Source organism: Salvelinus alpinus, chromosome 5, assembly GCF_045679555.1.
Source record: "Salvelinus alpinus chromosome 5, SLU_Salpinus.1, whole genome shotgun sequence".
Lineage (NCBI taxonomy): Eukaryota > Metazoa > Chordata > Actinopteri > Salmoniformes > Salmonidae > Salvelinus > Salvelinus alpinus.
This window is the reverse complement of record NC_092090.1, coordinates 88250523-88263956: the sequence shown is the minus strand read 5'-3', so window position 1 is coordinate 88263956 and position 13434 is coordinate 88250523. Positions and strand designations below refer to the sequence as shown.

Here is a 13434-nt window from a genome sequence, read left to right as displayed (position 1 = left end):
CACTACATAACATGTAAATAGATAGGTTATTAACATTCTGTTGATTTATGAAGGTTGTCTCATGATCTACAGGTTACTGTAGGGTGTGAGAGGTATTTAAATGATTTGATGGACCTGCAAAGCTTGCGTTTGTGTGCGTGTGTCAGAACCAAGATGATTTGGAGTAGTCCAACCTGAGACTACCGCACCAGGTATTCCTCTTCTGTTCCCATGCCGGAGACCAGGGCTTGATTACAACCTGTTACAATGGTGACAACATTTTGTGGCTGCTATGTCATCGGGGGAGTGGGTGAATGTGTCAAAGACCTGACTGGGCCCAGCACCGCGCAGTATGGCTAATTTTTGTTCTGTGCATGTTTGTGTACTGAGGAACATGTAACTTGGTTCCAGAAGAAAGACACTTTCAATTTCTTTAGGTTGGGGGCTTTCATCAAGGTAAGCGTTTCTTCGAGTAACGTCGTCCCTCGGCTATTGCACACACAGCACATACAGTATACTCCTGGGATAGCCATTAAAAGTTGGCCTTAGTGGGAGTGACCATAGAATTCTATAGGAGTGACCTTACTGAGTAAATTATTTATCATCGTCACTACTTAACACAGTCAAAAAGTCATAATTATGGCTAAACCATGCCCATTTCCACAATTGATCTTCTAAAAATTAACTGATGGCCAAGTTTGATGCTTTGGTCCACTAGACCTTCCACACATTTTGTCAGAAGTGTCTGGGAAAGAGATTAGGTGTAATGTGACTAACATGACATCACTTTAGAGCTTATCAGCACATGTTGTCACCCTTTATAAAGCACATGTTTATATCATATTCAATCTAGTGGGTTATGTCACATTTGACATAGGTGATTATGTCACACAGTTATGCCACATTTATGAACCCTGTATAAAGCATGAAATATGGTTATAGCTGCTTTGTAACACATTTTGTAGTGCTTATTGAAGGCATTATGAAGGCTTTATGAAGCATTTATAAGCTGAACGTAATTTAAAGTGGGAATTATTACAGTGTAAATGTACTTTTAATCCATCTATCTGCATATTTCAAGACACGGCATATGAGGGTGCAGTGAGATACCCGATGGGTTGGACAATACTTTTCTAATCAATCATCTTTAAAAAATGTATACTTAAACACTGGAGATGGGGGTGTGAGCAGGTGGGTCTTACAAAAAGATCATGAAAGTCATATCGAAAGTCTGTCTCACCCTTATCATGCACAACGTTTGTTTGGTCTCCTCAAGATAAAGATACATATGTGACAATATCAACATTTCATTACAGTGACTGGTTCGTTAGTCAGATGAGAGCGGGTTCAGTCTCTTCCATGGCCAGATCTAGTCTGGCGTGTTTGCACTCTGTAAAGGATTTTCTTCCTGCTGCTCTACTGCAGTTGTCTTGATTAATTAGAATACTTAACTTGTCACTAAGTGTGATTAATTCCATTAATCTATCAAGTGTAAAGTCATCCAGTAATGTCACTGGTAATCAATTATTCACCATGGCAACTGGTGCGGAGAAGATATTGAACTGTGAGTAGAGTCACCAACATTCATATGTAGAGTGTATCCATTCATACACATCCCACATACACATAAACAAACACATCCGCACATTACCATATGAACATCAATACTTCCTGTGACAAACACACTAATGTGAGGTGAAAACATCAATGCTTCTATTTATTTTTCCTTGCCATAGGTCTAGAAGGTGTGGGGAGAAGTGGGCATCGCCATGTATCCTTGTCGTTGGAGGAAGCCATTGATTTAACAGCAGGCTTCATAGCCTCTCCCTCCTCCTGTAGGCACAGCATGTAATATCAAACCACAAGTTTCCCTCTATCCACAGCAATCAATTCAACTGAGCTTCATGGCCTGTCTGGAGCTAGTCTAACCGCAGAGCCTGGCCTCTTCCTTCTTAGAAGGCCTTTGCTGTGATAAAAACATATCTCACGCCAGGTTCAGCCAATGTAATTATGGCTAGACAAGGGGGCACTACTGTGGGGCACTGTTTATGTCACCGCTAGGCTCTAACGGACTATCAGAGAGGTAGGAGACGACAGAAAGGCCAGGGAACAACCGATCCCAGAGATCACCATCAGACACAAATGCTATGCCCTTTATTTTACTGTTCTAGAAAACAAAATATTCCTGTATTTTTACTGCAGTATGTCTAGGGCCAGGAGTTTTCTTGACCATGTCACCTAACCAGCTAGAAAACTCCAGGCTACTGGAATCCAGAGTTTTGTCCTTGTCAGGTCAGGTGACAGTGTCATAACGAGCAACGTTTCATAACAGAGCTTTTGTAATGCCAGGATAGCTTAATTCATGTTGGAACCAGTGCAGCCTGTAGGGAGAAGCTTTTATCTCCTTCCCTGGAACTTCTCAGCATCTTAAGTCAACTGCGGACACTGCAATAAACAATAAGGACATACAGATGTAGAATCTTAATTTGAGTCAGTTTGTTACAGCATGAAAATAATCCTGCAGCAACAGGACATTTGAATTATTATGATGATCATATTTCATGGACATTTTTGTAGGGATTGATACATTTTTCGTAAGGGAACATCAAGTCTGAAATCGCAAAGTGGAAATTGAAAACTTCAGAAGCCTTTTTTTACCTCAAGTACACTACAAGTTACACATTTCCTGCATTGCACTAAAGTTCTCCTGCAACAGGGTGATCAAATTAAGATCCTGCATCTGGACTATATCTACGATTGTTTTGAAACACTGATGCACATTCACATCTGGCTAAGTCCCGATGATTCCAAACAGCTGTGACCTGCTCTGTTCCCAACTGTTATTCTAGACAAAATCTTCTCATATACTCTCTAAGTCACTCTCTCACGCTTTTTGGTAACGAGATACTTCTCAAGTTCCTGGGAGGACAAACTATAAGTGTCCGTTGAGGGATGCGTCTTTGCTTAAGGCCCCGGCTGGGTCGTCTGAGACAATCAGTTACCTTAATGAGCACAAATAGGATAACTGTAGTGTGACAGCACGTACTGGGCTGCAGCTAAAGGTAAGAGGACAAGAGGGCAGATTCACAAGCACAGTGCAGGCGTGGCCGGAGTTGCATTCAGGAGTAGTTATAGAAAAGGTGGTTGAATTAGGACTAGTTGGAGTTATGAGGTTCTGGTGGTTAAGTTAGTAGATGTATGATGCTTACAAAATAAAGTTGAAGTATGCTTCCCCCATAAGCCACAAGTTCTGAATGCATATAGTATAAGTTCCTTTATGCAAGTTTCTGCTGAAAAATAACAAATTAATTTATCCTGACTAGGCTATTCCTACGATCCTCTGTTTTTCCTGGTCAGATTATGTGGCCAGGAGAAACTCCAGTTCCTATGTTTTCTTAGATGGGAAGCAGGGTAGCCTCCTACCTGAAGCCACTGGGACTGGTCACTGCGTCCAGAAGTCCAGGCATTGACCTTTCCCTGTTTGTCCAGACGGGCCTTGCTGGGTTCCCAGGTGAACATGTCCATGTTGAGTGTTCTGAAGAGGCTGGACGCTGTGATCTGGTAGTCCTGGATGTGGCCTGACTTCATCCCCATGGGCTCAGAGCAGCCTGGAGAAACAAACTCGTTAGTGGAAACAGTCCTTTCTAGAACTGCAAATGACCTCCAAAACAATACTTCCAAAGAAATATGATTTGACAATACTCAATGGCGCCCCCTATTGTACTTCTTGAGAAATGCAGAACTGTTCTGTTCTTCCAAGAAGGGGAACTTCTACCCGCACCTAGGTGGCGCGACACCTGTGCGAACCTCTAGTCATTAATTATTACCTGTCAGCTCACAGCCAAGCAGCTCCATGCGCAGGGTGCAGTGTCTCCTACAGACCTGGGGGTAGATGCGCACGTACTGCGCCTCAATGGGAGGGGTGAAGGAGTTGGCAGAAGGTGCGTTGTTTTCCACATTTCCACGGAATATCTGAGGAGGGAAATTATACGACAGAAGAGGGGTTAAAAGGGATAGGAAGGAGGAAGCAAATTGTCTCTGTGAACAGTCTCTCACACGGTCTCTAGTGTCTACTCGAAACTCAACAAATTGCTGCCATTCAATGAGCTCGAATTACTGGAAAAATATATGATTTAAATTGCACGATTTAAGCTGGTAATTTGTAAGCACACGATGTGTTTTGAATTAGTGGACCAATTACCTTGCCATGCCATATAGACCGTTTTACAGTGCTATCCCCAAATGAACTAACATAGTGTTTCACAGGGCCCTCTCAGGTGGTATGCATGTTTGTTTGTGTGTGTGTGTTTGTGTGTGTGTTAAGGAATGCAGCTCTCTCTGGATGAATTCAGGTCAGCATTGAACAGAGGTATACTAAAAAGGGGGGTCCCTCTAGGTCAGAACATCAGAGTCTACTCTCTGGCTAGCACACTCAGTCAGACTCAAAGATCTCAGGCAAGAAAATTAACAACTGGGTTTTGAGTTTAGCCTCTCACCCCGGTGTTCCGCATGCCTCATTAATCTTACAGTTGTTAGAGTAACAACTATATACTGTATATATAACAAAAATATAAACGCAACATGTAAAGTGTTGGTCCCATATTTCATGAGCTGAAATAAAATATCCGGGAAATTCTCCATACGCACAAAAGCTTATTTCTCTCAGATGTTGTGCACACATCTGTTTACTTCCTGTTAGTGAGTGTTTATCCTTTGCCAAGATAATCCTCCCCCTGACAGCTGTGGCATATCGAGAAGCTGATTAAACAGCATTATCATGACACAGGTGCACCTTGTTCTGGGGACATTAAAAGGCCACTTGAAAATGTGCAGTTTTGTCAAAGAACACAATGCCACAGCGTGCAATTGGCATGCTGATTGCAGGAATGTACGTCCAACCGGTACGTCCAACCAGCCTTACAACCGCAGAACAAGTTTATGACGTCATTTGGGCAAGCAGTTTGCTGATGTCAACGTTGTGAACAGTGCCCCATGGTGGCAGTGGGGTTATGGTATAGGCAGTTATAAGTTACAGACAATGAAAACAATTGCATTTTATCGATGCCAATTTTAAATGCAAAGAAATACTTTGACGAGATCCTGAGCCCTGTTGTGAGGCTAATTTTTGAAAGATATCTGTGACCATTTCAATTAACTGATCTCCTTATATGAACTGTAATTCAGTAAAATCTTAGAAATGATTGCATGTTGCGTTTATATTTTTTTCAGAATATACAGTTGAAGTCGGTACTTTACATACACTTAGGTTGGAGTCATTAAAACTTGTTTTTCAACATCTCCACAAATTTCTTGTTAACAAACTATTGTATTGACAAGTCGGTTAGGACATCTACTTTGTGCATGACACAAGTAATTATTCCAACAATTGTTTACAGACAGATTATTTAACTTATAATTCACTTATTCACAATTCCAGTGGGTCAGAAGTTTACATACACTAAGTTGACAGTGCCTTTAAACAGCTTGGAAAATTCCAGAAAATAATGTCATGCTTTAGAAGCTTCTGATAGGCTAATTGACACATTTTGAGTCAATTGGAGGTGTACCTGTGGATGTACTCAGAACCTCTTTGTATTGGAGAAATGTCCTCTGGTCTGATGAAACAAAAATAGAACTATTTGGCCATAATGACCATCATTATGTTTGGAGGAAAAAGCGGGAGGCTTGCAAGCCGAAGAACACCATCCCAACCGTGAAGCACGGGGGTGGCAGCATCATGTTGTGGGGGTGCTTTGCTGCAGGAGGGACTGGTGCACTTCACAAAATAGATGGCATCACAAGGAAAGAAAATTGTGTGGATATATTGAAGCAACATCAGTCAGGAAGTTAAAGCTTGGTCACAAATGGGTCTTCCAAATGGACAATGACCCCAAGCATAATTCCAAAGTTGTGGCAAAATGGCAACAACAAAGTCAAGGTATTGGAGTGGCCATCACAAAGCCCTGATCTCAATCCTATAGACATTTTGTGGGCAGAACTGAAAAAGCGTGTGCGAGCAAGGAGGCCTACAAACCTGACTTAGTTACACCAGCACTGTCAGGAGGAATGGGACAAAATTCACCCAACTATTTGTGGGAAGCTTGTGGAAGGCTACCCGAAACGTTTGACCCAAGTTAAACAATTTAAAGGCAATGTTACCCAAATACTAATTGAGTGTATGTAAACTTCTGTCCCACTGAGAATGTGATGAAAGAAATAAAAGCTGAAATAAATCATTCTCTTGTAACGGCTTTCCTCCTCCTCTTCATCCGAAGAGGAGGAGCAGGGATTGAACCAAGATGCAGCGTTGTGTGATGACATAATTTATTTACACAAGACGAAAAACGAACGATACTTGAATAATTAACAAAACAAATAAACGATGTAGACAGACCTGGACGACGAACTTACATGAAACACGAAGAACGCAATAACAGGAAAACTGACTACATAAAACGAACGAACAAACAAAACCGAAAACAGTCCCGTGTGGCGTAACATACAGACACTGACACAGGAGACAACCACCCACAACAATCAAAGTGAAAACACCTACCTTAATATGGCTCTCAATCAGAGGAAATGAAAACCACCTGCCTCTAATTGAGAGCCATATCAGGTCACCCTTAAACCAACACAGAAACACATAACAAAGACTACCCACCCAAACTCACGCCCTGACCGTCAAACACATACAAAACAACAGAAAACAGGTCAGGAACGTGACAGAACCCCCCCCCCTCAAGGTGCGAACTCCGGGCGCACCACCAAAAGTCTAGGGGAGGGTCTGGGTGGGCGTCTGACCACGGTGGTGGCTCAGGCTCTGGGCGAGGTCCCCACCCCACCATAGTCAAACCCAACTTCCGTCTTCCCCTCTGAATGACCACCCTCCTATTCCACCCACTTACTTTAAAGGGTACCGTCGATATAAGGGGCAGCACCGGGATAAGGTAGCTCAAGACAGAGAGGTAGGTCAGGATAGAGAGGTAGGTCAGGATAGAGAGGTAGGTCAGGATAGAGAGCAACTCCGGACTGAAGGGCAGCTCCGGACAGAGAGACAGCTCTGGACTGAGGGGCAGTTCTGGATGGCTGTCTCTGGCGGATCCTGGCTGGACGGCTCTGGCGGATCCTGGCTGGACGGCTCTGGCGGATCCTGGCTGGACGGCTCTGGCGGATCCTGGCTGGACAGCTCATGGCTGGCTGACGGATCTGGCTGCTCATGGCTGGCTGACGGATCTGGCTGCTCATGGCTGGCCGACGGATCTGGCTGCTCATGGCTGGCTGACGGCTCTGGACGCTCATGGCTCGCTGGCGGCTCTGGCAGATCCTGTCTGGTTGGCGGCTCTGGCAGATCCTGTCTGGTTGGCGGCTCTGGCAGATCCTGTCTGGTTGGCGGCTCTGGCAGATCCTGTCTGGTTAGCGGCTCTGGCAGATCCTGTCTGGTTAGCGGCTCTGGCAGATCCTGTCTGGTTAGCGGCTCTGGCAGATCCTGTCTGGTTAGCGGCTCTGGCAGATCCTGTCTGGTTATCGGCTCTGGCAGATCCTGTCTGGTTGGCGGCTCTGGCAGATCCTGTCTGACGAATGGCTCTAGCGGCTCCTGACTGACTATCGGCTCTGACGGCTCGGGACAGACGGGCGGCTCTAATGGCTCGGGACAGACGGATGGCTCAGACGGCACTGGGCAGACGGATGGCTCAGACGGCGCTGGGGAGACGGATGGCTCAGATGGCGCTGGGGAGACGGATGGCTCAGATGGCGCTGGGGAGACGGATGGCTCAGATGGCGCTGGGGAGACGGATGGCTCAGATGGCGCTGCGGAGACGGATGGCTCTGGCTGATCCTGTCTGGCGGAAGGCTTTGGCTGCTCCTGTCTGGCGGAAGGCTCTAGCGGCTCCTGTCTAGCGGAAGGCTCTAGCGGCTCCTGTCTGGCGGAAGGCTCTGTAGGCTCATGGCAGACGGGCGGCTTTGCAGGCTCATGGCAGACGGGCGGCTTTGAAGGCTCAATACAGACGGGAAGTTCATGCGGCGCTTGGCAGACGGAAGACTCTGGCCGGCTGAGACGCACTGTAGGCCTGGTGCGTGGTGCCGGAACTGGAGGCACCGGACTGGAGACACGCACTTCAAGCCTAGTGCGGGGAGCAGGAACAGGGCACACTGACCTCTCGAAGCGCACTATAGGCCTGGTGCGTGGTACCGGCACTGGTGGCACCGGGCTGAGGGCACGCACATCAGGACGAGTACGGGGAGAAGGAACAGGGCTCTGAAAACTTACTGGAAGCCTGGTGCGTGGTGTAGGCACTGGTGGTACTGGGCTGGGGCGGGGAGGTAGCGCCGGAAATACCGGACCGTGCAGGCGTACTGGCTCCCTTGAGCATTGAGCCTGCCCAACCTTACCTGGTTGAATACTCCCCGTCGCCCGACCAGTGCGGGGAGGTGGAATAACCCGCACCGGGCTATGTAGGCGAACCGGGGACACCATGCGTAAGGCTGGTGCCATGTAAGCCGGCCCGAGGAGACGCACTGGAGACCAGACGCGTTGAGCCGGCCTCATGACACCTGGCTCAATGCCCAATCTAGCCCTACCAGTGCGGGGAGGTGGAATAACCCGCACCAGGCTATGCACACGTACAGGAGACACCGTGCGCTCTACTGCGTAACACGGTGTCTGCCCGTACTCCCGCTCTCCACGGTAAGCCTGGGAAGTGGGCGCAGGTCTCCTACCTGCCCTTGGCCCACTACCTCTTAGCCCCCCCCCAAGACATTTTTGGGGTTTCTTCTCGGGCTTCCAGCCACGTCTCCTTGCTGCCTCCTCATACCACCGCTGTTGGGCTCTCGCTGCCTCCATCTCCTCACGAGCGCGGCGATATTCCCCAATGTGCGCCCAGTGTCCTTTTCCCTCTAATACTTCCTCCCAAGTCCATGAGTCCTGATCTCTTGGCCGCTGCTCGAATTTCCGCTGCTTGGTTCTGGATTGGTGGGTGGTTCTGTAACGGCTTTCCTCCTCCTCTTCATCCGAAGAGGAGGAGCAGGGATTGAACCAAGATGCAGCGTTGTGTGATGACATAATTTATTTACACAAGACGAAAAACGAACGATACTTGAATAATTAACAAAACAAATAAACGATGTAGACAGACCTGGACGACGAACTTACATGAAACACGAAGAACGCAATAACAGGAAAACTGACTATATAAAACGAACGAACAAACAAAACCGAAAACAGTCCCGTGTGGCGTAACATACAGACACTGACACAGGAGACAACCACCCACAACAATCAAAGTGAAAACACCTACCTTAATATGGCTCTCAATCAGAGGAAATGAAAACCACCTGCCTCTAATTGAGAGCCATATCAGGTCACCCTTAAACCAACACAGAAACACATAACAAAGACTACCCACCCAAACTCACGCCCTGACCGTCAAACACATACAAAACAACAGAAAACAGGTCAGGAACGTGACATCTCTCTACAATTATTTTGACATTTTACATTCTTAAAATAAAGTGGTGATCCTAACTGACCTAAAACAGGGAGATTTTACTAGGATTAAATGTCAGGGATTGTGAAAAACTGAATTTAAATGTATTTGGCTAAGGTGTATGTAAACTTCCGACTTCAACTGTATACAGTACCTGTCAAAAGTTGGTACACAACTACTCATTCCAGGGTTTATCTTTATTTTTGCTATTTTCAACATGGTGGAATAATAGCGAAGACATTAAAACTATGAAATAACTATGTAGTAACCAAAAAGTGTTAAACAAATAAAAATATACAGTATTTTATATTTGAGATTTGAGAAAGTAGCCACACGATGCCTTGATGACAACTTTGCACACTCTTGGCATTTTCTCAACCAGCTTCATGAGGTAGTCACCTGGGATGTATTTCAATTAACAGGTGAGCCTTGTTAAAACTTAATTTATGGAATTTCTGTCCTTCTTAATGCATTTGAGCCAATCAGTTGTGTTGTGACAAGGTAGAGGTGGTATACAGAAGATATCCCTATTTAGTAAAAGAACAAGTCCATATTATGTCAAGAACAGCTCAAATAAGCAAAGAGAAACGTTAGTCCATCATTTCGTTATTAAGACATGAAGGTCTGTCAATCTGGAAAATTTCAAGAACTTTGAAAGTTTCTTCAAGTACAGTCGCAAAAACCATCAAGCGCTATGATGAAACTGGCTCTCATATGAGGACCGCCACAGGAAAGGAATACCCAGAGTTACCTCTGCTGCAGATAATAAGTTCATTAGAGTTAACTGCACCTCAGATTGTAGCCAAAATAAATGCTTCACAGAGTAACAGACACATCTCAACATCAAAATAAAGACACGCAAAGGAAAACATTTGACATTTTTGGTTCCAACCGCTGTGTCTTTGTGAGACGCAGAGTAGGTGAACAGATGATCTCCGCATGTGTGGTTCCACCGTGAAGCATGGAGGAGGTGTGATGGTGTGGGGATGTTATTCTGGTGACACTGTTGGTGATTTATTTAGAATTCAAAGCACACTAAACCTGCATGGCTACCACAGCATTCTGCAGCGATATGAAATCCCATCTGGTTTGCGCTTAGTGGGACAATCAATTGTTTTTCAACAGGACAATGAACCCCAAAACACCTCCAGGCTGTGTAAGGGCTATTTGACCAAGGAGAGTGATAGAGTGCTGCATCAGATGATCTGGCCTCCACAATCACACGACCTCAACCCAATTGAGATGGTTTGGGATGAGTTGGTCAGCAGAGTGATGGAAAAGCAGCCAACATATGCATATGTGGGAACTCCTTCAAGACTGTTGGAAAAGCATTCCTCATGAAGCTGGTTGAGAGAATACCAAGATTGTGCAAAGCTGTCATCAAGGCAAAGAGTGGCTACTTTGTAGAATCTAAAATATATTTGGATTTGTTTAACAATTTCTTGGTTATTACATGATTCCATATGTGTTATTTCATAGTTTTGATGTCTTCTCTATTATTCTACAATGTAGAAAATAGTAAAAATAAAGAAAAACCCTTGATGAGTAGGTGTGTCCAAACTTTTGACTGGTACTGTAGATATATACACTGAGTATACCAAACATTAGGAACACCTTCCTAATATTGAGTTGCACCCCCCATTTACCCTCAGAACAGCCTCATATCGTTGGGGCATGGACTCTACAAGCTGTCAAAGGCGTTCCACAGAGATGCTGGCCCATGTTGACTCCAATGCTTCCACAGTAGTGTCAAGTTGGCTGCATGTTCTTGGGTGGTGGACAATTCTTGATACACACAAGAAACCGTTCAGCATGAACAACTGGTGCGCCTGGCACCTACTTTCATACCCTGTTCCCTGTTCAAAGGCACTTCAAACTTTTGTCTTGCCCATTCACCCTCTGAATGGCACACATACACAATCCATTGGTGGCAGGGGTCAAAATGGGGATGGCTGGTTGGAGGACAGGACAGGGGACATGGTGCGCTGTCAAAAATGACAGAGTGTCGGGGAGTCTATTTGGTGGCCGTTTATCCCCAAATAGTATAAAATGCAATCTAAAAGTCATAAAAAGTGGAGGGGGGTAAGTGCTAGGAAGAGGAACCCGGAGTGAGCTGGCTAATTAAAAAGTAATCTCATCATGTCCTCCACTCTGCCCTTGACTTGGTGTGTGGTCTCCAGTTGCTGTGAGTGTGTGTGTGTGTCTCACCATGTCCTCGTCTGTGCCCTTGACTTTGTTTGTCCTCCAGGTCTTGCCATCATCACTAGAGGCCACTTTGTAAGACTTGACGTACTCTGGGCTGCCGATGCGCTTTGCACCCTGGGTAATTAGGCCCGTGACCCGCATCCTCCTCTGTAGGTTTATCTGTGGAGAAATAAGGGATAAAACAGCAATCAAGACCCTTGTGTGTGAGTTTGTGTGTCTGTGTGTGAGTGTACATATTCATACATGTATGTATTGTGTGTGTGAGCGTGTGTGTTTGTATTTATTATTGATCCCCATTAGCTGCTAAATTTGAAAAACATAACAATGCATTCACAGATTTCACAAGACACTGTGTGCCCTCAGGACCCTACTCTACCGCTACCACATATCTACAGTACAAAATCCATGTGTACGTATGTGTATAGTGCGTATGTTATCGTGTGTGCATGCATGTGTCTGTGCCTATGTTTGTGTTGCTTCACAGTCCCTGCTGTTCCACAAGGTGTATTTTTATCTGTTTTTTTAAATCAAATTTTACTGCTTGCATCAATTACTTGATGTGGAATAGAGTTCCATGTAGTCATGGTTTTATGTAGTACTGTGCGCTACCCATAGTCTGTTCTGGACTTGGGGACTGTGAAGAGACCTCTTGTGGCATGTTTTTGGGGTATGCATGGATGTCCGAGCTGTGTGCCAGTAGTTCAGACAGACAGCTCGGTGCATTCAACATGTCAATACCTCTCATAAATACAAGTAGTGATGACGTCAATCTCTCCTCCACTTTCCACCAGGAGAGATTGACATGTATATTATTAATATCAGCTCTCCGTGCACATCCAAGGGCCAGTCGTGCTGCTCTGTACTGAGCCAATTAAAAATTCCCTATGTCCATTTTTGTGGCACATGACCACACAAATGAACAGTAGTCCAGGTACGACAAAACTAGGGCCTGTAGGACCTGTCTTGTTGATAGTGCTGTTAAAAAGGTAGAGCAGCGCTTTATTATGGACAGCTTAGCTCTCCCCAGCTTAGCTACTGTTGTATCAATATTTTTTGACCATGACAGTTTACAATCCAGGGTTACTCCAAAAAATGTGTCACCTCAACTTGCTTAATTTCCACATTATTTGTTACGAGATTTAGTTGAGGTTTAGGGTTTTGTGAATGATTTGTCCCAAATACAATGCTTTTAGTTTTAGAAATATTTAGGACTAACTTATTCCTTTCCACCCACTCTGAAACTAACTGCAACTCTTTGTTAAGTGTTGCAGTCATTTCAGTCACTGTAGTAGCTGACATGAATAGTGTTGAGTCATCCACATACATAGACACACTGGCTTTACTCAAAGCCAATGGCATGTCATTAGTAAATATTGAAAAAATAAATGGGCCTAGACAGCTGCCCCGGGGAATTCCTGATTCTACGTGGATTTTGTTGGAGAGGCTTCCATTAAAGAAAACCCTCTGTGTTCTGTTAGACAGGTAACTCTTTATCCACAATATAGCAGGGGGTGTAAAGCCGTACACATACATTTTTCCAGCAGCAGACTATGATCGATAATGTCAAAAGCCGCACCGAAGTCTAACAAAACAGCCACCACAATCTTTTTATCATAATATTCTTTCAGCCAATCATCAGTAATTTGTGTAAGTGCTGTGCTTGTTGAATGTCCTTCCCTATAAGCATGTTGAAAGTTTGTTGTCAATTTGTTTACTGTAAAATAGCATTGTATCTTGTCAAACACAATTTTTCCCCAAAAAT

The 13434-nt window shown here is 44.9% G+C and overlaps 1 protein-coding gene across 3 annotated transcripts in view; it reads right to left on the bottom strand.

Annotated features, from left to right (window-relative positions):
• Window positions 1–13434, bottom strand: part of LOC139577168 (EGF-like repeat and discoidin I-like domain-containing protein 3) — a 204313-nt gene that overhangs the window by 49398 nt on the left and 141481 nt on the right. For all 3 annotated transcript variants that reach the window (XM_071404062.1, XM_071404063.1, XM_071404061.1), the window contains 3 exons: window positions 11676–11831; window positions 3807–3951; window positions 3403–3587 (listed from right to left, as the gene is read on the bottom strand). In XM_071404062.1, coding sequence (XP_071260163.1) covers window positions 3403–3587; window positions 3807–3951; window positions 11676–11831 — 486 coding nt within the window. The remainder of the gene's footprint in view (window positions 1–3402; window positions 3588–3806; window positions 3952–11675; window positions 11832–13434) is intronic.